This window comes from Paroedura picta, chromosome 2 (assembly GCF_049243985.1).
Source record: "Paroedura picta isolate Pp20150507F chromosome 2, Ppicta_v3.0, whole genome shotgun sequence".
Classification (NCBI taxonomy): Eukaryota; Metazoa; Chordata; class Lepidosauria; order Squamata; family Gekkonidae; genus Paroedura; species Paroedura picta.
This window is the reverse complement of record NC_135370.1, coordinates 31,520,041-31,545,766: the sequence shown is the minus strand read 5'-3', so window position 1 is coordinate 31,545,766 and position 25,726 is coordinate 31,520,041. Positions and strand designations below refer to the sequence as shown.

Sequence of the window (25,726 nt, the reverse complement as noted above, 5' to 3'; positions counted from 1 at the left end):
AGGCAATGCCAATATTTGAGTCAATGCCAATAAATTCATTTGTTAAAAATGAAGTATGCTGTAATTTCAAAGTTTCTGAGCAACAAAGAGCCTGTTGGATGAATCTCTATGTGAATGCTCCCCATGGAGAATTATTTGCCTTGAGAAAAGGGCCAGCCCAGGGAGAAGGCAACCTCCTCTGAGAATGGGCAACTCTTCTGCATCTTTCAAATTTAAGCTTGAAGTTGTCTCTCCAATTTATACTCAGGAAAGCACTTGACTCTGAGTACAGTCCTAAGCATTGTTAAGTCATTAGTCTCATTAGGTTATTTTAAAAAGTTTTTATATAAACTAATCAGTAATAAACAGGTCTATCACCATTTGTTCATACAAATACAAAGAAAACATTACAGTGATATGACGATATTTACCAACGACAGTAACTTGACAGAAGCCTTTCCTCGATCCTGAACTATTTTCAATAACCACGGAATATTTGCCAGAATCTTCACGGGTAGATGTCAAGAACCCTAAGCAAAGAGTCGTTGGCTTCGTCTGGATCTTTGTCCGTTTGTCCTCTTTCACTGTGATGTCATCTTTGAGCCAAGTGACCTTCGGCTGCGGCTTGCCCGAGTAACGGCCAGTCAGGCTGAACGCTTCACCGACCCGGACAGTGAGTTTATCTCTGAAGTCCAGTTCAAGTGCAGGAGGAGCTAGAAGTATTTTGAGAGAGGGAAGGGGGAGGAAGACAATCCGCATTATTGAGCCTCCGGGGAGGGCGGTATAGAAATATAATAAATAAAATAAATAAATGTTTTAAAAAAACAGAGCGACAAATGTGCACAGCTATTTTCAGAACAACCGCCTACCGATTTCATCTTTGCACGTGATTGGCTTCGTGCAAAACGATGGCTTGCCTTGGCCCACGATATTGCAAGCGCTCACGCGGTACTCGTAGGTGTCTCCTTCTTTCAGCCCTTCAACGGTATATTTCCTGTCAAGCATTTTCTCTTTCGTGATCCTACTGAATTTCTCTTTTCCAATCAGACGGCTTTCTAAAACATACATGGTTATATCAGAGCCGCCGTTGTACTTAGGGGGGTTCCAGGCCAAGGAAACGGAATCCTTCGTTACCGCTTTTACTTGGAGGTCCTCAGGCCTCTCGGGCACAGCTGGAAATTGAAAAAGCATAGCACGTTAATGACATCCTCCTAAACATATTTTTTTTCTCCTTGCGGTAATTATGGACGAGACAAAGGAACTTACTTATCGGATCTCTAATGAGAAGCTCACTCGTCGTCTCTACAAATGGGCCCATGCCAATAATGTTTTCAGGCGCAATTCGGAAGAAGTACGCTTTGCCCTCGATTAATCCCTGAACGGTAGCGTTTTGTCGGGTGACCGTGTAAGTCACGGGTGTCCAGGCCCTGTGATCCGTCTCGCGTTTTTCAATCACGTAGTTGGTGATAGCGGAACCGCCGTCGTCTTCAGGAGAGAACCATGTGAGCTTGCAAGAATCGTTGGTTAGGTTTTCAGTAAGGAATGGAATGCCAACTGGGCCAGGCACGTCTGGAAGGGAAAAGTAGAGAAAGCATGTGTTATGTCTGTGGGCATTTGACCACTGATGCAAATGAGGGCTTCTGCCAGCCAAGGAACTAACCAATCAAAGGAACCTGATCACTCTGCTTAGAGCCAATCTGATTGCTCTGTTTAGGGCCAATTGGATTGCTCTGCTTAGGGCCAATCGGATTGTTCTGCTTAGAGCCAATCAGAGGCAGCATCTGGCTGCCTGAAAGGTATAAAAGTGCATGAGTTTGCCTGTTTTTCTCTGTCCAGTAGTTGTAGTCTGTTGCTGGAGTTGCTAAATAAAAAGAGTTGTTCTGAAGAATTGGAGTCTCTGATCACTGAACCCGCAGACTTAATAGCATGTATTATGTGTTTCAATTTTAATTCATTCACACTAGACTCTGGAGGACAGGCAGGGACATGACAGGGCTCTGACAGTGACAGGTGTGGCTTTGCCCTTAACCTCTGGCCACTCACTGCAGCTGCAGGGTGTGGAGTTGGAAAAGGGCAAGGTCCAGCCGGCTGTGCGAGGGCCAGTGTGGGTGGTGTGTGTGTGTGTGTGGCCAGGGGCTGTGTGTCTGGTCTGGATGGCCCTGTGGCCCACTGGAAAGAACGGGGAGGACCAAGCTGGGCAGCAGAGTCATTTCTAGGAAAAACCACTGTTTCTTGTGATTCCTAGACTGGTATGACATCACTTCTGTGTTGTTCTCAGAAGTGACTTAATGCCAGTAGGCTAATGGTGACTTTTTTGGTTTGCTTATCATAGAATCATAGAGTTGGAAGGGGTCCAACCCCCTGCACTATGCAGGACACTCACATCCCAATCGCTCATCTACTGTAACTTGCCACCCCTTTGCCTTCACAGAATCAGCCTCTCCGTCAGATGGCTATCTAGCCTCTGTTTAAAAATTTCCAAAGATGGAGAACCCACCACCTCCCGAGGAACCCTGTTCCACTGAGAAACCGCTCTAACTGTCAGGAACTTCTTCCGGATGTTTAGATGGAATTTCGTTTGAATTAATTTCATCCCATTCATTCTGGTCTGTCCATCTGGGGCAAGAGAGACCAATTCTGCTCCATCCTCTACATGGCTGCCTTTTAAATACTTGAAGATAGTTATCAAATCCCCTCTCAGTCGTCTCCTCTCCAAGCTAAACAGACCAAGTTCCCCCAACCTTTCCTCATAAGTCTTGGTCTCCAAACCCCTCACCATCTTTGTTGCCCTCCTCTGGACATGTTCCAGTTTGTCAACATCCCTCTTCAACTGGGGTGCCCAAAACTGAACACAGTACTCCAAGTGGGGCTGAACCAGAGCAGAGTAGTTATGATTTTCCTGCTGCCGACTCTGGCAATCATGGCCATCATATCTAGCCAGATCTTGCTGCTTACCTAGCACATCGACGATAATAGTCTTCTTTCTTTCTCCACCTGCATTTTTAGCAAGAAGAGTGTAGACACCCTGGTGGCTTCTTTTACAGTTCTTAATGACCATGGAAGAGCTAATAGCCGTTTCCTCAATCGTAGCCTCTGGTGGGAGCGCTCTGTCGTCTCTGCTCCAGGATATTGTCGGAGGTGGCTTTCCTGAGACATAAGCTATGATACGGATCACGCCACCGGCATGAACGACAATTCGGTCTTTCACATGAGCATCCAGCTGAAGATCAGGAGCAACTGCGGAAATAAATAATGGCTTTTAGATCCTTTCTCATTCTTTCACTCATGTATGTACACATCATACATGCATTTCTTAAAGGAAGGATACCTATTCTGTCCTTTATTTCAATGATGTCAGTAACTTCCCCTGGTTCTCCGATGCCAGCTGCATTGACTGCTCTCACTCTAAATCTGTAGAAGCATCCTTCTTTTAATCCTGCCACAACAAACTTGGTTCCTCTTATTTCTTTATCTTTTGCCTGCAAGGGGGGAAAAAAGGACATTAGGAATCAACCAATTAAGGAATTCATAGGCTGGATGTTTTAATGGCACATTACAGGAAAAGACAGGAGGATTCAGTATTTTGAATAGATATGGCGAGATTCACCAAGATCCAGCTTGGTGTAGTGGTTAGGATTTCTAATCTGGAAAGCCAGGTTCAATTCTGCACTCCCCCACATGCAGCCAGCGGGGTGACCTTGGGCTCGCCACAGCACTGATAAAGCTGTTCTGACTGAGCAGGAATATCAGGGCTCTCTCAGCCTCACCCACCCCACAGGGTGTCTGTTGTGGGGAGAGGAAAGGGAAGGCGACTGTAAGCCGCTTTGAGACTCCTTCGGGTAAAGAAAAGCGGCATATAAGAACCAACTCTTCTTCTTCTTCATAATGTGTGGAGTTGAGGATGGGAATCACTGGAAGAACAGTCTCCCAAATACTAAAATATGAGGTGATACTGTTTTATTTTAATAAAGCTAATTTCATGTCAGCTAAGTAGCTGTGCAGCCACTATATCCCTTTTCACTTGTGGCAGTGAATGCGCACATACATATATCTGTTTGTAAGAAAGAGCAAACCAAGGTTAACTTTATGAATGGAACTGGGGACTGGTACCTGAAAAAACATGGGGTTTGTATCATATGTTTAAGTGTACATTAACTGACTCAATGCACATACCAAGAACATTCAGTTGTACCCTGTAAGGTAAAGGTAAAGGTATCCCCTGTGCAAGCACCGGGTCATGTCTGACCCTTGGGGTGACGCCCTCTAGCGTTTTCATGGCAGACTCAATACGGGGTGGTTTGCCAGTGCCTTCCCCAGTCATTACCGTTTACCCCCCAGCAAGCTGGGTACTCATTTTACCGACCTCGGAAGGATGGAAGGCTGAGTCAACCTTGAGCCGGCTGCTGGGATTGAACTCCCAGCCTCATGGGCAGAGCTTTACATGGGCTGCCTTACCTCTCTGCGCCACAAGAGGCTCTTATACCCTGTACCCTGTACGCAGATGCTATATAAAATAGCCTCCGAACAATTTCTGGAAACAGTGTCCCCCGGCACCTTCTTAGCACAAAAGCTATTACAGAAAAGTGTTGCTGCCAGGTTAGTTATCAGAAGTGGAGGAAAAGTCAGCAGGCTGCACCAAAGGCACCATATTTGGCACAAGGGGACATATGGGGAGAGCTTATGTTTTGTATTTTAAAAAACACTGCGTACAGGTGGTGCATATGTTGTTGTTTGAAATGTGTCAAGGAATGCCATCTGAGAAAAGTAAGCCCATATATTTCCAGGGTAACCAATGTTTCTTAATTGCAAACACATTGTAAGCACTAAGATGGTTTGTGTTGGAAAAGTTTGTGAAAAGTAACACCCACCATAAGCAGTAACAGTGAAATGACGAAAGCTTATTTTTACTAACCCATGAAGCTGGATAGAATCATTGGTTTTATAAATATCCTTCTACATGAAGATATATTCTAATATAGTGGTCCCCAACCTTTTTATCACCGGGGACCGGTCAATCCTTGACAATTTTACTGAGGCCCGAGGGGTAGTCTTTTGCCGAGGGACTTCTTCGTTGCCTGAGCCCTTGCTTCACTTGCTTTCCCACGGGTGCCCCTGACTTCCTGCTGCTCGCTGGAGGGTGCTGCCAGCAGCAGCTGCGCAGTGCCATGCCAGTGCCCCAGCCATGGTGTCCACTGGAGAGCACCAAAGGTGAGCTGGCTTCAGAGTGGCAGAGCAGCCCCCGAGGCAGTAGCCGGGGAGGAGAACAAGGAGGAGCCGTGACCCAGTACCAACTGATCTACGGACCGGTACCGGTCCTCAAACCGGGGGTTTGGGACCACTGTTCTAATACAGTTACCAGCCCTAGGGCCTAAGGAAAGAACATATTGCAAACATTCTCCAAGCTAACTTAATCTCCTTCTTCTTCAAATCACGCCACCTGGTCTGCCTCTTGTTGGATACAGTGATTTGATGAAAACTAATTAATGACCAATCAGCAGTTTTTTTCCCCTTTAGCATGATGCACAATTTTTTTTAAAAGCTCTGTTTCGCTTACCTTCTCCCATTCTTCCTTCCCTTCCTCTTTATATTCAACAATGTAACCAGTGACTTTAGAACCGCCATCTTTTGCTGGTGGAGTCCATTCAAGGTCAACGGATGATTTGGTCCAATCTGTCACTTTTGGAATTGGTGGACCAGGAGGAGCTGGGGGGGAGGAGGGAGATCAATTTTTGGCATAAGTATATTGCTTCCATTTTTACTTGGATGTTTTCACATTTAAAAAAAAATAATAAATCTGAAGTATTTACCAATAGGGTCTCTTGCGTTTACTGGATCAGAGGGCATGCTTGGTGGGCCGACACCGGCTGCATTAATAGCATATACACGGAACTGATAATCTGAACCTTCTATGAGGCCTGTCACTTTGTAAGAAACGCCCAACGTCATTGGTTTAATCGGATCCCGATTGACTCTTGTCCACCTCTTTCCAGTAGTCTCCTTGCGCTCCAGCCAGTAACCCGTCACAGGTGACCCTCCATCGTATTCTGGCTCCTCCCAGTTGACGGTCATTGAATCATGTGTGACACTGCTGACCGTTGGCTTGTCACAAATTCCAGGAACAGCTAGGGAAAAGGTACACGGAAGTGTAAGGCAAACTATTGCTTATTCACATAAACCGTTCTGTTCTACTGCGCCTTCTCAGGGGGCATTTTCACACATGATGAATAGTGTGCTTTCAGTCCATTTCCCCATGCCCTTCAGCAACTGTTTTCAAGTGGATTTTTCTATTTCCCACAATAAAATCCTGTCTCAAAGTGTACTGAACATGCACTGATAGTGCATTGTTCAGTGTGTGTGAAGGTGCCTTACAGTACTATTTGAACATGCAGCCCGATTATTTTTTTTTGTCCAGTTTTGTCGTGCCGTCCCAGTTTTGTGCAACAGCCTCTTCAACAGCACCTTATGTCAGCCTTTCTAAATTTTACTGTTTGAGAAACTCCTGAAACATTCTTCAGGCCATTCTTCTTTGAGAAACCCCAAAAGTGGCACAATCATGCATAATATGGTTGGGAAGCATGGCTGTGTACGCACCCAACCGGGGCCCCCTTCCCTCCCCACCCCTTCCAGGCCCATCATTGGCCATTTTGGGAGGTGGAGATGTGTCGACATGACCATATATGGGCAAATCACCGAATAAATGTTTAACTAATTAAAAAATATTTTAAACATTAATTAATTCCCATCCTTTACAGCAGGGGTAGTCAACCTGTGGTCCTCCGGATGTTCGTGGACTACAATTCCCATGAGCCCCTGCCAGCATTTGCTGGCAGGGGCTCATGGGAATTGTAGTCCATGAACATCCGGAGGACCACAGGTTGACTACCCCTTAGAGAAACCTTTCCAGGGCCACCAAGAAAACCCCAGGGTTTAATTAAACCCTGATTGAGAAAGCCTGTCTTATGTGAAGCAAGTAATGCAGGGCTGTTCATCTCCGTACCACTTGCCTCTGTGAAGCTTTCCCATTTCCATGCTGCACCTAATACTATCCCAAATGAAATATAACCATGGAGGCAGTGGCTAAAATGATATGCATCCGTTTTATATAGATGACATACATTTGGGTAAACAACAGAAGGCTCTGTTTACAGAAACCACGTCCGAACTACTAAAGACGTTTTGGCTGTATAGAAATTTAGACTGAATTTTTGGTTTTAACCTGTACCTGGCAGGACCAGTTGTAGATGGAGGAGGGGGGGGGCTGGGAAGAGAGTTCCTGGAGGCCCCTTTCCCACCCACTATCCCATGTGGCTCACTACCGGCCTGTGCATCCCTCCCTACCCTGCTCACAAGCCTCCCCACTGCCCATCCTCACGGTGCAGCTCAATATATTTTTATCTATTTATTTTATTTATTCTCGGGTTCATATCCTGCCTCTCATGACTTTTGTTGCCTCGAGGCGGCTAACAATTAAAATCATAACAATTACCCCATAATAAAACCATTAAAACAGTAAGAGTACATATAAACAACCCACAAGATGGCGGAAACAATTATCCCAACTCAATCTACAGAGTCCAGCCAAACAATTCAGCACTAGTTGTTATTGTATTTCAAGGGATTCTCAACTAGGGTGGGACCCAAGATCAAACTCTGGTCAAACCCCCCCCCCCCCCCCAATCCCTGGCCTCAACCAAATGCCTCGTGGAAGAGCTCATCTTGCAGGCATGGCACTCACAAGGAAGGAGACAGGCAATTGCATGTCAGAGGGGGGGTTGACTGTAGCAGTGGGCCTTGCCCGAAGCCCTGGGCCCTGGCACCTGTTGACATTCCCCAAGAACAGCTGACATTTGAAACCATTATACACTTACTGAAAAGATTTCTTGCTGTTTCAGGTTCACTATCAAGAGGCTCCCCAACACCATATTTATTCTGTGCCATAATGCGGAAGATGTATTCATGGCCTTCCAGCAGTTTGGGTACAGTGAAGATGCATTCCTTTGGTTCATTGGTAACATGGACCCAGGACCTTCTGTTGGCTTCCCGTTTTTCAATGACATAGTTGGTTATTTTAGAGCCACCGTCATCTTTAGGAGGGAGCCAAGACAGTGTCATCTGATCAGCTGAAATGGATTCAAATTTGATGGGCCCTTCTGGTGGTCCGGGGCGACCTGAAAAATACAGGTTACAACATATTAATTGAAATAAACATACGGAATGATCTAAAGCAGGGGTAGTCAACCTATGGTTCTCCAGATGTTCATGGACTGCAACTCCCATGAGCCCCTGCCAGCAAACGCTGGCAGGGGCTCATGGGAATTGTAGTCCATGGACATCTGGAGGACCACAGGTTGACTACCCCTGATCTAAAGTATTTAAACATTGGGTTGCCAAAGCCAAGAGCTGCTAGCACTTACCGAGAACATTCAATCTCATCTCTTTTGCGTCTGTTCCAAAATTATTGACAGCCGTTATCGTGAACAAGCCCGTATCCTTTCTGCGGGACTGCTGTATCAGTAAAGTGCAAGAGTCTTCACTGACAATCTTGTTGACGTGCTGATCATACAGTACTGGTAATTTATCATCGGGTTTCTTCGGAGAAGCTTTAAGCCATTGCAGTGCTGGGAACGGCACACCTTTTATCTTGGCTACAATGTTAACATCTGTTCCTTCTTCTACCTCCATAAACTCTCTGAGCTCAATGGATGGTGGACCTAAGTATTTTTGAAAGACAAAAAATTATGATGAAGAATGAGAAGAAGAGTTGAGTTTTATAACCCGCTTTTCACTACCCAAAGGAGTCTCTAAACAGCTTCACCTTCCCTTCCTCTCCTTGCAACAGACTCCCTGTGAGGTAGGTAGGACTGAGAGAACTCTGACAAAACTGCTCCATGCAAACAGCTCTAACAGGACTGTGACTAGCCCAAGGTCACCCAGCTGGCTGCATGTGGATTAGTGGGTAATCAAACCTGGCTCTCCAGTTTAGAGACTGCTGCTCTTAAACCACTACACCAAGCTGCCTCTTCAAAACTTATAGGAGTCCAAATGTCAAGTGTATTCTGAATTGTAAGAGATTAGATCTAGCAATCCACTCATACAAGGATCCAGCAGTCCTTTCTGACCATGGGAAAGTTGATTCCCAGGGTCATGGGACCCCTGTATGGGTCTGGTTGACTGCAGTGTGTGTTGTGTGTGTGTGGGGGGAGTTTTGTTGATGGAAGAGGCAGTTCTGTTGATGATAGAGGTAGGATGGGTAATTTAGCCCCTTTCCCCAATGCAGGCCCCCATGAACCTGGGAATCAACCTTCCTGGGTCCAGAAGTGGTTGCAGGGGGAAGGGAAAAACAGTGAAGCTCTATAACCATCAGAACCTTCTGCTGACAGATCACTGGATCCAACCCAATATTTTTGCAGTACTTACACGTCTGATCTTTGACGATGATTGGCCCCACAGTAGCTGATGGTCTACTTGGACCTGCTTCATTGACTGCTTTCACTCTGAATTCATATTCTCCACCTTCTATGAGATCTTCTACCGTAAACTTTGTTTCTTCCACATCGCGTCTATTACACTGCCGCCAGGTTTCTTTCCCTTCCCCAGTACGATCCCAGCTAAGGCATTCAATGTTATAATGTGTCACAGGAGCGCCGCCATCATTCTTGGGAGGTTTCCACGTCAAGCTTACCGAGTTCTTAGTCACAATCCCTATCTTGAGTTTGATAGGTGGATCGGGAGGTTCTTTAAAAAGCAAGTAAAGTAGAATAAGTATCAATGGCTATTTCTGGTATCATTAGTCAACCCAAATGTTTCCCTTGGATTTAACTCACGGATTGGATCCCTTGCTGTGGTCCTCTGAATTGTATCTGCCGGGGGTCCAACACCAAAGCGATTCTCGGCTCGCACACGGAAGAAATATTGTTGTCCTGCTATGAGGTCAGGAATGACCGTAGACGTGCCGCCGCAGTTTGGATTAACTTTTGTCCATGCTCTCCCTTCAACGGTTCTTTTCTCAACGATATAGTTTTTGATTCGATCTCCGCCATCGTTGTCTGGCATTTTCCACGCAAGCTTACAGCTACATCTGGTTATATCGCTCACCTTTAAGTCCTTTGGTGGTCCGGGAACATCTGTTGGAACGACACAAAATAGCGATTTCACAGCTAAGTTTACGTCATAATTTGTGGAATGGAATGTTTCAAATGTAAGATTCACATGTCTTACCAAGGACATTCACGCGGACGTTTACAGTTTTCTGTCCTGCTTTGTTCTTCGCTGTAATACTGTATTTCCCAGAGTGACCTCTGTTACATACAGGGATAGTGATTACTGAAGTAGTGTCAGTGGATTCCACCTGCATACAGGAAATTAAAAATGAACTTATTCAGATTTCTTTAAAAAAAAAACCTCTTGAAAACAATGAATTAAAAGAGAAGCTATTGATTACCGTAGCATCTTCAGGTACGTTATGAACTCCATCCTTTAAATAAAGAGGAGAAAGAAACATAAGAGATACTGAAATGAAGTTAGTTAAGAGATTTTCAAATCAGCAATTGCTTTTTAACAGACCTTTACGGCTTTCTTTGCTTCGCCTTCAAACTCCCAAGATGTTTTGGGGACTGGGCGGCCCTTTATAATTGCCGGGATTCTGATGGTTGCCCCAGAACGGCAGGACAGGAAGTCTTGTGCTCCGATATCAAGAAAGATTTCTGGCTCCTCTGCAAAGTGTAAGCAATACAATCAAAATCCATGTAGTTTATCACATCACTCCTCTAAACTGTGCACAGGTATCTCAACAGTAGCAGCCTATTCCTCCAATGAACCTATCACGAGAGAAGTAATTCACAAGCAAGACTGAGATTGGATATTTTGCAAATATATGTATTTTTAATAAACTGTGGTTAAAATGTTGTACGCAGGAGTGGTTTAAGAATTCGTGGGGCCCATAGCACCACAGTCAGTTTAAGGATTTGCGGGGCCCAAGCGGAGTACAATTGCGGCAGGAACAACCAGACTGGGGGTGGAGGGGTCCCCTACAGTGGAAAGGGCTGTCACTCTGAGTATCCTCAAAGAGGGGGAAAGAGGATACTGCCCTGATCCATGGTGGGACAGCACTGTGCAGGGACCCTGGAATTGCAAGGCCTGTAGCATGTGCTACGTGGATAAACCGGCTTAGGTGCACACCATCCCAACTCTATTAGGGATGGGCGTTTTATAAATTTTAATAATGATGATGATAATGCGCAAGCACTTTTCACCAGGCTGGCTTGTACACCCCTGAGAAGAGCTTTTCTCCTGGCACGAATGAATGCTTTCCCCTCAAAGGTCTTAGAGGGAAGATTCCACCATATCCCATACCATGCGAGACTCTGTCCGTGTGGTTCTGGCTGCCCTGACTCTGTCTCACACATTTTGTTAATTGCCCCTTATATGAGCAGTGTCGGGATGACAGCTTTGTTGCTTTGCTGGGAAAGAAGTAAATCTATGACCTTGCAATTTCTGCTCTCTGACAAAGACCCGGAGGTGACCATTTTAGTTGCCAGAGTTTTAACTAAGATGCTTTTATAATATGCTGCCTACCTTGTATTTTATCTTTTATAGTTTATTTAATCATTTTAAGATCTGTTTGGTTATGTAACCCCATGGCCTATTTTATTATTTTGTTGAAATTTTAAACCCTATTTTTAAAAGTCTTATACATATTTTATGCCAATAAAAGGTTACTGACTGACTGACATTTATTAGCAAAAGGAATTTTTAAAAATTAAGAGAAAGGGGAAAAAAAGCAGACTTTCAAGCAATGATTTTAGGACCTAGCCATGTCAGCATGTGGTGTGACAGGCAGAACAGATTTTTTAAAAAAAGGTCTTGCTTTAAGTGACCAGACTAGAGGCCACAAAACAGAAGAGGTAACATCAATGAAACTGTAACTATTTCTCATCTAATTTCCCTCCAGAAGAGTAGGAAAGAGAAAGAGTTCCGTGGCACCCCAAAGACTAACAAGATTTGTGGCAGGGTATGAGCTTTCAGGAGTCACTGCTCACTTCTTCCGGTATCTTCTACAGATAGATTAACACGTCTACTGTCTGGATCTATTCCCTTGAGCTCTGTGAGTGTATAGACTTTGCACATTAACTGTGTGCACAAAGATCTCAGATGCTGATAGTTCCTTCTCTGATCTCTCCTAAGTTGCCTAGTTCTTTGGCTCTGCACCTATTGTGACAATGGTGCCATTAGACTGATTCATGAGGTCATCAAAACACGCTCTCCTTTCACCCCTATGTCCCCAATGAATAAAGATTGTTCTGTACAGCGGCGGTCCCCAACCATTTTGAGGTCAGGGACCGCCGCCGGGGGTGAGGGGAGAGCGGACGGCCCGGGTGCCACACACACGCGCGGCAGCTGCGCGCAAACGTGCATGTGCAGTTGCAGCGCGTACGCATTTTCGCTACCAGGGAGCACTAACGTGCATGCACACAGTTGCCGCACATGCACGTTTTCATCCATGCTGGCGGCCGCGCCTGCCTCTTCCCTTCCTTCTCACTGTGGGGGGTGGAGGCAGGCGTGGCTGCCGGCGGCCTGGTACTGTGGCCTTCACGGCCCGGTACCAGGTCGCGGACCGGGGGTTGATGACCCCCGCTATACAGTACTCAAGCATTGGCCTGTGACTTCAGCAATTCAGTTTTTTCACCCTTCACAGGTGTCTATCCAAATGAAAAGAGTGTTAAAGTTAAGTACCAGTGTTAAAGACCAGCGTGCTCACCTAGAATTTCCTTGCACGGGATTTCTGAAGTTGCAAGACTTGGCTCGGATTCCCCGGCAGCGTTTACAGCCTTTACTCGGAATCTGTACTTCCTGAGTTCTTTAAGGTTAGGCACAACACACTGGCAGGTGGGGAACAGCTTGTCTGGTTCATTCGCACTCTTCCAATCCGTACTACCTTCTTCTTGCATTTCAACAATGTATCCTTTAATAGGACTGCCGCCATCTTTCTGTGGAGGTTTCCATGCCAGAGAGATCGTTGACTTGGTTCTGTCGGTGACATCCGGACATGATGGTGCTCCCGGAGGAACTAATGAGCAAATGGAAAACATTTCAAACTCACTCCTGTGCCATCCCACTAAAATACTGCATTGGCATTCTAATGCATGTATTGGCATTATAATGGAGGATTTGCCATCCTTCCACGGGGCCTGCAAAACGGAGCTCTTCCGCCAGGCCTATGGTTGAGCCCGGTGCCCCCCTTTTTAGATTGGGCCCCCCTTTACATCTACATCAGCAGTGACCCCTGGGTTTTTCGGATAGTCCCGCCGCCATCAGGTAGGGTGGGTCGGGTGGGTTGGGGATTGTTTTAGATGTTTTATGTACTAGTGGTTTTATGGGGGTTTTACATGTTGTTACCCGCCACGAGTCTCAGGGGAGCGGTGGGCTAGAAATCTAATAATAATAATAATAATAATAATAATAATAATAATAATAATAATAATAATAATAATAATAATAATAATAATAATAATAATAATAATAATAATAATAATAATAATAATGGTGCTCCTTCGTGCGCTTTCTGCATTGAAGTAAATGAAAAATCTAGAATAATAATCAGAATCATGCTTTATTTCTAAAACGCCCTTCTAACCTCAGGGACCTTCCTAGAAAATTTTAAGGAGACTGTGGTTAAGCACTTCTGGGGGAAAAAAAACACACATCTGGATTCCACCAACCCAACCGTCACAAACCATAATGCCCAAATACAAAAAGAATGCAGGGAACAATTGCTGAAGAACCATTAGAATCCTGTTCCCCCCCCACCTACTGCCGTTTATGCACTGAGAACTTCACTGCTCCAGCTCCCATGAAGGAGCACAAATAGGGGGCAGTTGAGGGGCACCAGGCCAAATGCTCCCCCATATGGGTGCAGGAAGAGGTGGGACAACCTGCCATGACTAAAACTCCAGCCTGCAGCCCGGCATGAAACCTCCAGTGCATAAATGGTCTACACAAGGCCACATCTTCTATATGCTGAGCTCTGAATAAGATGGAGTAATATTCACACTCAGACTTGCCAGTTTGTGTAATAGCCTTCTGTGCATGCCTGGGCTCAAAAGGGAGAAGAGAAACCAAGGGTTTAATGATCCCGGTAGTAATTCCTCCATGTATGTGTGCTACATCTCTGCTAAAAGGATGACTTGTATCTTTACCATGTGATCTTAAACAGAGTTTAAGCCAACCAACTACCACCCAGTTCTGCATCTGCCATTTTTGGGTAAGGTGGTTGAGCAGGTGGTTGGTGAACATCTTCAGAACTTCCTAGAAAAAACATCAGTCCTTGATCCATTCCAGTCTGACTTCCAGCCTGGCCAAGGGGTGGAACCGGCTGTGGTCGTCCTCATGGATGATTTCCAGAGACAGATAGATCTGCTACATCTATTAGATCTAACAGTGGTGTTTGACACAATTGATCATGGGCTACTTGCCTGATGCCTACCTAACATGGGGATAGGAGGCACAGCCCATAAATGGCTGTAATCCTTTCTCTAGTGTCGGGGATAGAGGGTGGCACTAAGGAAGAGGACTGCCCAGTGGCATGCCCTGATATGCAGGGTTCCACTGGAAGATATTCTCTTCCCAATGTTATTTAACATCTATATGCTCCCCCTTGCCCAATTGGTCTTTTATATTGTTACCAATGTGCCACAGACCAACGAAGACTTGAAATAGATTATGACAATATTTTCTTCTGCAATGAAAAATTGTAAATATTCAAATGTTGAAATCACAGGATCCTTCTTGGAAAGAGGCTAAAACAAATGAAGCAAAAGTGGCACATTCTGTCCCTTGAGTTACTTATTGCTCACCATCCATAAACTTTGTATACTTACAGACAGGATCTGCTGCTTCAACAAGGTCTGATGGTTCACTGGGAGGACCAACACCCGCCATATTTATTGCCATAGCTCTGAACTGGTATTTAACACCTTCAATCAAACGTAGTACAGTGAATTCCAGTCCTTTGACCGCTGGCTTTGTTACTGGAGCCCTGTTGACACGTGACCAATAGACACCGTCTTCTTCTTTCTTCTCCAGCCAGTAGCCAGTAATTGGAGCACCACCATTGTCCAGGGGAGGTGTCCATGTTACCACCATTGATGACCTAGTGTGGTCTGTGACCTTTGGTTTTCCGGGCGGTCCGGGAAGGCCATAGGGATCCTTGATGACCACTTTCTCTGAAAGACACTCATCGCTAGTTCCATATTTATTTACAGCCCTAACTCTGAATTGATATTCGCCATTTGTGATAAGCTTATAGACCTGTAAAACAAAACAATAATGAATTAGGCTAAAAGAATCAGTTTCCAATTTGAATTCCTGTGAATCTCCTAACATTTTAGACATGGCATGCCAAAACCACTACACTCAGGCATTTGTATTCTAATATATTTAAGAATTATTCTGTATGCATAGAATAGCGTTCTTTTGTTGTTTCATTGTGTGCTTTTAACCAGTTAGTTTGTTTTGAAATTTGAATCTATACTTTAAACATGTATGAAATTAAAATACTGTATATTACTGTTTGCCCTGATCTGAATAAATCTCACTAGCCTGATTTTCTCAGACCTTGGAAGCTAAGCAGGGTGGAGAGGGGGCTGGAGGCTAGTAGTGGGATGGGATACCACCAAGGAATCCAGGGACATGACATAGAGGCAGGCTATGTCAAACCACCTCTAAATGTCTGTCTTGAAAACCCCACGAGGTGGCCATAAGTCAGCTGGCAAAACAAAAACAAAAACACCCAACAGCCCTGTCTAGCTTCAAATAGTGGGGGCAACAGAAACAGAAGCTCCAAGAATGTCCAGAATTAATGGGAATGATTGCATAGGAGAAGGCAGTCCTTAAGGCAGGTTGGTCCCAGGCTGTACAGGGCTTTAAAGGTCAATGCCAGTACCTTGAATTGAGCTTGGAAGAAAATTAGAAGCGTAGATGGAACAAGACTAGAGTGATAGGGCTACTAAAGCTCACTTTACTCATGGCACACTCTGACCGCAACATTCTACACCCACTAGCTTCAAAGTCAGTCTTCAATGGCAGCCCCACATAGAATGCATTGCAGTAATCTTGTCTAGATGTTACTGGGGCATACCTTTGAAGAATAAATGTTATTGTTGTGTGGCACAATGATGAGAATATCAGACTATGGTCTGGGAGATCTAAGCTTCTCTGTCATGGAAGCTTACAGGGTAACCATGGGCCAGTCACTCTCTCAGACCAACCCATTGTATGGATTTGTTGCTGTGACAATAAAATATTGGTAGGCCAATAAGGGGCTTCTAATTCTGATTCTGAATAAAATATAAGGGCAGGGAGAATAATGTTGTAAGCTACTTTCGGTCCCCATCGGGGAGAAACTGAGTTAGCTCACTAAATTGAAAACGATTGAAAGATCATGCAGTTTTAAACCAGGGGGGGGGAGTGGAAATTTTACCCCAAATCGCCTGTCAACAACAGTGCTGGATACTTCCTCCCAGTCAGATTTCTTCCTGCTTGCATCGCGTTTCTCAATAATGTAGTGAGTAATTTCACTGCCGCCATTATTGAGTGGAGCATCCCAAGTCAGTTGGCAAGATTCCGCTTTAATGTCCGAAACCACAAGGTTTCTCGGTGGAGAAGGACGATCTACAGGAAACCAATTTCAACAGAGCGTGACGATTGCACCAAAAACAAACCAAAACGGTCAACTCCCGTTGCCCTTTCCAAAGCAAGCCACAGACTCACCATACACTTCAAGATTAACGTTGCGGAATGCCGTGCCAAGGCGATTGGAAGCAGTAACGGTGTAAGTGCCCGTATCTCCTCTATTGGCCACGGGTAAGCTGAGTTCCGTTTTTGCCTCCGTTCTAGATACCTCCTTCTTGGTTATCTTAAGCGCATCTGATGTTTTATCAATAACGACATCGTTTTTAGACCATTCGATCTTCGGTAATGGGAGCCCGGTCACGTCGGCTGGCATGTTGACGGGCTGTCCTGCCATCACCTTGATGGTATCTCCCCTTACAGACAGACGTAATGTCACGGTGGGAGGCTCTGGAACAAAGGAGGTGCAACGAACAATTCAATGTCAGAAAGGCCGTGGGATCTAATTTCCAGTTATACAAAAATAATCAGATGCCGTTCTGTCAACAACCCCTCACCTTCATCATCCTGAATAACTACATTGAGTGGTAGGGATGGTTCGCTTTCTCCGATCTCGTTGACGGCTCTGACGCGGAATTCATACATATGCAGCTCGGCAAGGTCTTCGACAAGAAGCGATGTCTTTGGGCAGAGCCTCTTATTGACTCTTTCGAAATCGGGTGAGTCGTGTCTCCTTTTGTCAACAATGTAGCCGAGGATGGGGCTGCCCCCGTCGTTACGGGGCGGCTTCCAGTCAAGTGTAATACTAGATTTTGTTCTCTCGGTGTACATGAACCTTTCAGGTGATGTCGGCGGACCTGTTTTTGATGAGAAAGGCCCTTATGTGACAGAAACACTCCTTAAACATTACACTTTCCCCTGATCATTGAGCAATTGCATTGGTGGAGAAGGCAACAATGCTAAATTATTGTTTTATTTGTATGGATTTATAAACCCTACCCTATCCAAGAGGCTCAGGGCATGGAGCAGTGGTAATTAAAAAGTACATCCCCCTCACCAGAAAACACCCTCTTTCTTCAGCTGTTAACATGAAATATCCATCCTGATCAAGAAGTATTGTGCTAATTCTAACATCTGTTTTTAGGGGTCTCATAAAACCATGGGGATTTTCCAAGTATTCTCTCTGCAAAATGAGAAACTTCATTTTTTAACAGTTAGCTTTTGCCTCTCCTTGCATGGTAACAATGTGCAGCCTCCATGGCCAGAATCTTAATAACCTGTACATTCTGATCACTAGTGGCCAATATCCCCCCCCCCCTGTAGTCATGTAGGTCTATGCCAGGAGTGGCCAGACTCTGGCTCTCCAGATGTCCATGGACTAAAATTCCCATAAGCCCCTGCCAGCATGTTGCTAGCAGGGGCTCATGGGAATTGCAATCGATGGACATCTGGAGAGCCACAGTTTGGCCAGCTCTGGTTTGTGCTTTCATAACCTTGTGTATAATATGTCCATTTGAAACTTCTGATCTTTTAAAAGATCTGGACATTCCTTGGTTGCTGTCTCACCTTTCTCTTTTGTGTGAAGCTTTCAAGAATCAAATCTCCCTTCTTGGACCCTTGAAAGTTTCTAACCTAGAAACCTTGCTGGTCTTTAAGGTGCTACAGGTGCTGTCTCACCCTTCTCTTTTGCGTGAAGCTTTCAAGAATCAAAACTCTCTTCTTGGACTCTTGAAAGTTTCTAACCTAGAGACCTTGCTGGTCTTTAAGGCAGGGGTAGTCAACCTGTGGTCCTCCAGCTGTCCATGGACTATAATTCCCATGAGCCCCTGCCAGTATTTGCTGGCAGGGTCTCATGGGAATTGTAGTCCATGAACATCTGGAGGACCACAGGTTGACTACCCCTGCTTTAAGGTGCTACTGGAATCAAATCTTGCTCTTCTACAGTAGAACAACATGACTACCTTTCTTAAGATACCTCAAGGATCAGTATAATACTGTTTTGTACCTGAACTTATTTCTCCTCCCCTCCTCCTTTTTTAGGCCATGCGACCTGTGCTGCACCTGACCTCAGTCACCACTAGCAACTATTACAATCCCAATGCTGGCTTGTAGATATGAAGTGCAGGGGATTAGTGATGTTCATGTAGAAGAATGATATTCTGCTTTCTTCCATGCATAGGGAATACAAAGTAGTTGAAATATCCTCTCTTCAAGGTGCTCTAATGGTTCCCTATTAAAAAAAACACACACACTTACCTTTGGGGTCAACAGCCAAGATAGGTCCCAGTTCAACAGGTGGGCCACAGCCAAACTTGTTCTTGGCGAATACACGGAACTTGTATTCTTGTCCTTCAACAAGGCCCGTAATGTCACACTTAGATCTGTCTGTGTCGACGGCCAGTCGCCAGGTGTGCATTTTGGCGTCTTTCCTTTCCACAAGGAAGCCTATGAGCTCACTTCCTCCATCATCTTTGGGATCATCCCAGTTAAGCAGACACATTTTCCTGTTCACCACCACAGGGTGTAGGTCAGTCACTGGTCCAGGAACGTCTGAAAAAGAAGGCACAGCACGTAACTAAAAAGCGCAAACCTCTTTTCTACCCGTTTTGCTGCTCGCAGTATTTCTTACCGAATATTTCCGCCCTCGTTGCAGCGAATTTAGAGCCACTGTCATTGGTTGCGGTGATCACGTATCTCCCATGATCTTTTCGGAGTGCGTTCTTGATAATCAGTTCAGAGGAGGTGCCGACATTTTCAATCACAACCCGTTCTTTGTCAATTTCCCCATCCTCTAGCGTCCAGACGATTGTAGGGGCAGGGCGTCCAGTAACGATAGCAGGAATTCTCAGAGTCTGACCTGCCAATATCTGAATGCCTGCTCTGACAGAAATATCCAGTTCAACGGTGGGAGGTTCTGTGTACAAAAAGAGAGAGACACCTTAATCCAGTTTATGATCCCATGATCGACTTCACACCTCACTTTAAATTTTACATGATCTCAGTACCTTGGGGTTCTGAAACCGTGACAGGTTCTGTTTGTCCAGGGGGTCCTTCCCCAGCGATGTTAACAGCAGTAACGCGAAGTCTGTAATCAGCACCTTCCCTAATTCCTTTCACTATATAACTTCGGACCTTAATAGACTTGTCCATGCAGCGAGACCATTCATTGGAGCCCACCAGTTGCTTGTAGACGAAGTATCCAGTGATGTCACTACCTCCATTGTACAGTGGAGGATCCCATTCGAGATCAATAGATGTTGAACTTGTGTCAACAACTCTTGGAACAGGTGGACCAGGAGGCACTTAAGGAAAAAGAGAAAAAGAAAAAAAAAATAACACAGGTAAATAACAATGAACAGACTTTTGAATCTACCCTAGTCGTACTCACTGGCCATGCTGCCGATTAAACTTACATATTGGGTCTTGTGCAGTTTTAGGGTCCGATGGGGGGCTGAATTTGCCAGGGCCGGCTGCATTTTCGGCACAAACTCTGAAAATATAAGTTAGCCCTTCCAAAAGACCTTCAACTCTTGTTTCCAAGGTGTTTATAAGTTCTTTATTCACACGAGCCCAATGAGTTCCGTTGATTTCACGTTTTTCAAGCCAGTATCCCAAAATGGGGCTACCATTATCTTTGGGTTCATTCCATTTAACCAACATACTGCTGCTGCTGGGTTCGTGCACTTCAGGTTTATCAGGTGCATCCGGAGGAGCTAGTTTTAAAAAGAGAAAGACAGAGGTGCACATTTTTAGCAGATTATTCCAAACTGTATGCACCACGAAGAAGAAGAGTTGGTTTTTCTACCCCACTTTTATTGCACGAAAGAGTCTCAAAGGGGCTTCCAATTTCCTCCCCTTCCTCTCCTCATTACAAATGCTCTGTGAGGGAGGTGGGACTGAGAGAGCTCTGACAGGCCTGTTGGGTCAGAACAGCACTATCAGGGCTGTGATGAGCCCAAGGGCACCCAGCTAGCTGCATCTGGAGGTGCACTTTCCAGATTAGAGGTTGCTGCTCAACCAATATACCAAGCTGGCTTTTACTATGTTTTCCCCAATGGACCGAGCAACGGGGCAGAGGCTGTGAGGGATTGAGACAGGGAAAAAGTGGCATAAAAGGGTTGAATACAAATACCCCAGGAGATCAGATCATGGAATTCTTGTATAATGTATAGTTTGGATTTCAGGAAGCATGTGCGCATAGGAACGTAGTTGGTTACATGCCAATACTTTGCCTAAGACTTTACCATGCTTGCAATAGGTGTAGTAATCAACAATCATATATATTCTAATAAAGTTGACTTCATCTGCACTAAATGTATTTTAGTCTTTAATTTGGTATAGACTAGAGCATAAATGAATGTACCCTTGGATTTTAATGAGGCTATATTTTAAGCCTTGGGTTTTTAATTTTAATAAATATTAATATTCAGTTTTACAATACGTTCTACTCTACAGAGGCTTGAGCGCTTTTTCCTTCTTTTGACCCTTTTTTTGGGGGATAGATATGATGTGAATCATGGGTTGGGGCAACCTCAATCTAACTTGCTTTTAATGTTTGACTTCACTCACCTTCAAAATAGTGTGTGTGTGTATGTATAGAGCAGGGGTAGTCAAACTGCAGCCCTCCAGATGTCCATGGACTACAATTCCCAGGAGAATTGTAGTCCATGGACATCTGGAGGGCCGCAGTTTGACTACCCCTGGTTTAGAGGAAATGTGCTCCTAGGTGTTTCCTCCCTTCCACCATGCGGAGTTTTGCAAGCACAGGAGGGCTGTGGGAGGCGAGTTATTTATCTGACTGCTGGTTCCATCCATGTGGGTCTCCTAGGCCAGGGGTAGTCAAACTGCGGCCCTCCAGATGTCCATGGACTACAATGCTGGCAGGGGCTTCTGGGAATTGTAGTCCATGGACATCTGGAGGGCTGCAGTTTGACTACCCCTGTCCTAGGCGGACACGCGGATCAGCATTAAGACAATAACCTCCCACCACAGCAAAGCTGCACTGGGTGGATGGATGAGAACAATGAAGTCTCAGTGGCTGCCCCACACATCCTCTGGGGGCCTCTTTTTCACAATGGAAGCGAGTACAGTCACGTATTAAGAGAGGTTGAGATTCGTATTTGACATCTCATCTAACCTTTGTGCTTTTAAGCAAGCTGCACTCAAACTTAACCATGAGTTATAACTATCTTTCCTCGCGGATTTTTTGTAATTGGGTGAATCTACAGAATTATAGTTTCAGAATTGTAGTTTCAGAATTAAAGCAGCTATGAGTCTAAGATTGTTCTGAAGGTTATCAGTAGAGCAACACTTACTGAATGGATCTTGAGCTACAACCGGTTTCGAAACACATGGGGGTCCAGGCCCTACTCTGTTCTCGGCTTTCACACGGAAGAGGTACTCTTTCCCTTCAATCAGCTTGGGCACAATATATTTGCGGTGCCTCAGCGTCGAAGTGACCACCACCCAGTTGATGTCCGCTTTGGAGTTGTCTTTCCTTTCCAGGACGTAGTTCAATATTTCACTTCCGCCATCATCCAGGGGAGGTTCCCATTTGCAAGCGATGGAAGTTTTCCTAACTTCTTCGAACACGAAGTTGACCGGCGGTCCGGGAACATCTGTGTAATTCAAATAAAAAAGAACGGTGAGCACCGCTACAAAGATCTCGCGTCTTGGAGGCTGAAGAAAAAAACCAAAACCTCACGCGTCTTTGCTCGTACCCAACACGTTGACTTCGCAGGAAGCTTTCGCAACCCCATGATCGTTTTGAACGTGGATCGTAAAGGTGCCGTGGTCTGCTCGGATCGAGTCCCGAACTCCCATGAAAGAGACGCCTTGTTTGCTGTTGTCAATGGTCAAACGTTCTGTCAGAGACAAGTGGAAAGGCTCATCCTCCTCAACTTCGCCTTTCTTCCTCCGAGTAATTTTGGTGACCCTCTTCTTAATTTCTTCTGGTTTAATGATGTCGTCATTCCACAGCCAACTGATAGCTGGATACGGTGACCCGGAAACATGCGCTTCAAGGGGAATCTCAGAACCTTGCTTCACCTCAAGACCACCCTGTAGACTAGCGCTGAGGTAGACTTTTGGAGCCTCTGCAACCACAAAATGGAGCGTTATGGCGCATTTGAATGGAAAGTAGCACTTATTAAACATTAACAGGCCGGAGGGGGAAAAATAAGGAAAACATACCAATGGGATCCACGGTTTTCACCGGAGGAGTAGCCCGAGAAGGTTCACTGACACCTGCAGCGTTCTCTGCACGGACACGGAACTGGTATTCTTTGCCTTCTTCAAGACCTTTCACAGTGTAGGTCAACACAGGAACCAAAAAGTCATTGCATCTCTCCCACTTGTCATCTCCCTTAGCGATCTTCTCTAGAATGTAGCCCATAATTTTGCATCCTCCATCATACAATGGTGGCTTCCATGTCAACGTGACTGACTTGGATGTTGGATTGTGAACTTCAGGGTCAATGGGTGGGTCTGGACGCTCTGTAGGTTGAAAATTAAAAAGAAAGCATAGAAGAATTAAAGCATAAAAAGCATAAAAAGAATTACAAAGAAGGCATAGAAAAACTACTGACTGCTCTGGGTTTCAATTAGTGATGTGAAAACTTACGCTTTGGATCTTCTGCAATCACCGGATTTCTCAGTTCAAGGTATTGACCTCCTCCGATTTTATTTACAGCTTTAACACGGAAGTAGTATTCACCATTAGGTATAAGGTCCTTTACGTTCCAGGCTAGCTTGTTCTCACCGGACATCACTGGTGTATATGTTCTCCGGCCAGCTTCTCTCCGTTCCAGCACATAATGCAATATGGGAGTGTTGCCATCAAATTCAGGTGGTTCCCAAGCCACTTTGCATGAGCTTTTAGTCACCTCACTTGCCTTAATATCTTTGCAGGGTCCAGGCAGGCCTATTTGAATAGCAATATATAAGCACATAGCATTTAGTTAAGAAAGCAACAATACGCCTGCTAATAGAATAGAATAGAAATATTGGGCTGGAACCAACCCATTGTACTATCTTGGGAATGAGCTGATTTCCACCGGTCCCTCCTTTGGCACTCTTCTCCACCATGGTGCCTCCCACCCCATTCAAGAGTGGTTCTGGAAGAGTATATGTGCAGAATGCTGCAGCACGAAAGGAAAGGTAGCAAAGAACTATTCCATGAGTGGAGCTCTGATCACAAATCTCTGAATCCAGGCCAATGTATATGTATTTTTGGCCGTGGCCCCTGCCTGGTGGAATGAGCTCCTGGAGAACATCATGGCCCTAACAGAACTAGCATAGGGCCTACAAGATGGAGCTCTTCCGCCAGGTGTATGGTTGAGCCCTGTTCAGACAAATGACTCCATCAACATAAAGGGCTTCCCCTGCTGTATGTAGACAGCTTCGACCGGCTACCCCCAGAAGAGGAGCATCAATAGAGACCTCGCTAATTGTTGGTATTTTAATGCGTTTTAATCAATTTTAACTTTGAAAGAATTGTATTTATTATATGATGTAAACCACCCCGAGATGGCAGGGACAATATAAATATAAATGTATGAATAAACAAACAAAATGATATAGTCTTATTCATGTGTGCATAAAGTATATGACCAATAAATCGGCCAAGTGTATAAAATTGACAGTTTCAAGCACTGGCTGATAACCATTTCCCCAGTCAAATGACTAGTTATTTCAGTAACTGGGTCATCCATTACAGATATTATCTTTGGTTATGCATCTATGAAGTAGCCAAGGAATGAAGACCTTGCCAGTGGCTCACCATCGGTCTTCTAAGAAAGAATGATAAATTACCTATTACTTTGACGTTGACTGAACCGGTTGTTGAACCCAACTTGTTCTCCAAGGTGATAGTATAAACACCAGCATCGGCATGTACAGCATTAGTGATTTCCAGCAAGGCAGAGGTGTAGTCACTCTTCATGGTTGTCCTGTCACCTACTTTAAGCTCTTTCCCATCTTTGTGCCATGAAATGCTTGGAGAAGGGACAGCTCTGAAGGGAGCATCGATACGTAATTTCTCCCCTTCGACAACAACAAGGTCTTTAGTCTTTATATCGACAGTCGGATTACCTGTAAGAAAGCCCGGAAACAGAATTTCAGTCAAGTTGTCAAGGTTATTCTCCCGTCGTTGTTTAGTATTGCTAACCAGTAAAATACTCACAATCTGGATCTTTGGCCACAACATTTTCTGAGATGTCGGATGGGTCACTAGCTCCTATAGCGTTGACAGCTCTGACTCTCAGGACATACTCCTTGTCAGGGACAATGCCTTCTTCTGCTTTGTACTTCAAGTCTTTGACCGGTCGGGAGTTTATTCTCATCCATTTTTCGGTCCCCGCTTCACAGAGTTCAATGTTGTAGCCAATGATGGGGCTACCGCCATTCTTCTCTGGTGGTTTCCATGCAATGGAAACGTGACTTCTGCTTGCATCTGTCACATGTAAGTCCAGAGGAGGTGAAGGAGGGCCTGCCACAACAGAAAAGACATATGTGGGTTTCTGTTCTGAATAATAGGTTGTCCTAACATTTCGTTCACTCCAATGAACTCTGTAACTCACTTGTTGGATCTTCAATGGCAAGGATGTCAGTCGGTTCGCTAGGATGGCCGCAACCAGCCTCATTCTCAGCACGGACCTGGAACTGCACTTCTGTGCCTTCAATGACGTCAGTCACTCTGTATTGACAGTCGGGGCCCGCTGTCTTGCCGGCTTTCACCCACCGTGTGCCCAGCTTTTCCTTCTTTTCAATAACGTACCTATAGCAAGGAGAGATGTTATAAGGGGCGTGCCAACGACTGTGCAGCAAAATCAGGTAGAGGAAATAAAGATGGAATAAAGCAAATTGATCATTTATGGAACAATAGCAATAACCATTTTTAAATATATATCCCACCCTTCCAGTGCGCATTCGCTGTATAATAAACTGAGGTGTATCCAACTCCCATGGACTTCGTAGAGTAAGATTTTCAAATTTCCCTCCCTACTATTGTAGCCCATGGAGCCTCCTAAGAATTTGTTTCTTTGGGGTCAGCAGAACCAGAGAAAAAGCCTTGTGGACAAAAGGGGGTCTGTGGTGGCAGGGAGGAATCAATGGAAATTGC

General features: G+C 45.0%; 1 protein-coding gene across 5 annotated transcripts in view; it reads right to left on the bottom strand.

Annotated features, from left to right (window-relative positions):
• Nucleotides 1–25,726, bottom strand: part of TTN (titin) — a 356,587-nt gene that overhangs the window by 79,569 nt on the left and 251,292 nt on the right. For all 5 annotated transcript variants that reach the window (XM_077319578.1, XM_077319579.1, XM_077319580.1 and 2 more), the window contains 30 exons: nt 25,185–25,381; nt 24,788–25,093; nt 24,418–24,696; nt 23,228–23,527; nt 22,798–23,100; nt 22,326–22,700; nt 21,921–22,223; nt 20,019–20,318; nt 19,611–19,907; nt 19,235–19,519; nt 18,862–19,155; nt 17,163–17,462; nt 16,747–17,055; nt 16,457–16,647; nt 14,856–15,285; nt 12,737–13,045; nt 10,543–10,691; nt 10,421–10,453; nt 10,198–10,327; nt 9,804–10,103; nt 9,397–9,714; nt 8,394–8,690; nt 7,848–8,147; nt 5,787–6,101; nt 5,534–5,682; nt 3,308–3,458; nt 2,935–3,216; nt 1,246–1,548; nt 849–1,151; nt 411–692 (listed from right to left, as the gene is read on the bottom strand). In XM_077319578.1, coding sequence (XP_077175693.1) covers nt 411–692; nt 849–1,151; nt 1,246–1,548; nt 2,935–3,216; nt 3,308–3,458; nt 5,534–5,682; nt 5,787–6,101; nt 7,848–8,147; nt 8,394–8,690; nt 9,397–9,714; nt 9,804–10,103; nt 10,198–10,327; nt 10,421–10,453; nt 10,543–10,691; nt 12,737–13,045; nt 14,856–15,285; nt 16,457–16,647; nt 16,747–17,055; nt 17,163–17,462; nt 18,862–19,155; nt 19,235–19,519; nt 19,611–19,907; nt 20,019–20,318; nt 21,921–22,223; nt 22,326–22,700; nt 22,798–23,100; nt 23,228–23,527; nt 24,418–24,696; nt 24,788–25,093; nt 25,185–25,381 — 8,090 coding nt within the window. The remainder of the gene's footprint in view (nt 1–410; nt 693–848; nt 1,152–1,245; nt 1,549–2,934; nt 3,217–3,307; nt 3,459–5,533; nt 5,683–5,786; nt 6,102–7,847; nt 8,148–8,393; nt 8,691–9,396; nt 9,715–9,803; nt 10,104–10,197; nt 10,328–10,420; nt 10,454–10,542; nt 10,692–12,736; nt 13,046–14,855; nt 15,286–16,456; nt 16,648–16,746; nt 17,056–17,162; nt 17,463–18,861; nt 19,156–19,234; nt 19,520–19,610; nt 19,908–20,018; nt 20,319–21,920; nt 22,224–22,325; nt 22,701–22,797; nt 23,101–23,227; nt 23,528–24,417; nt 24,697–24,787; nt 25,094–25,184; nt 25,382–25,726) is intronic.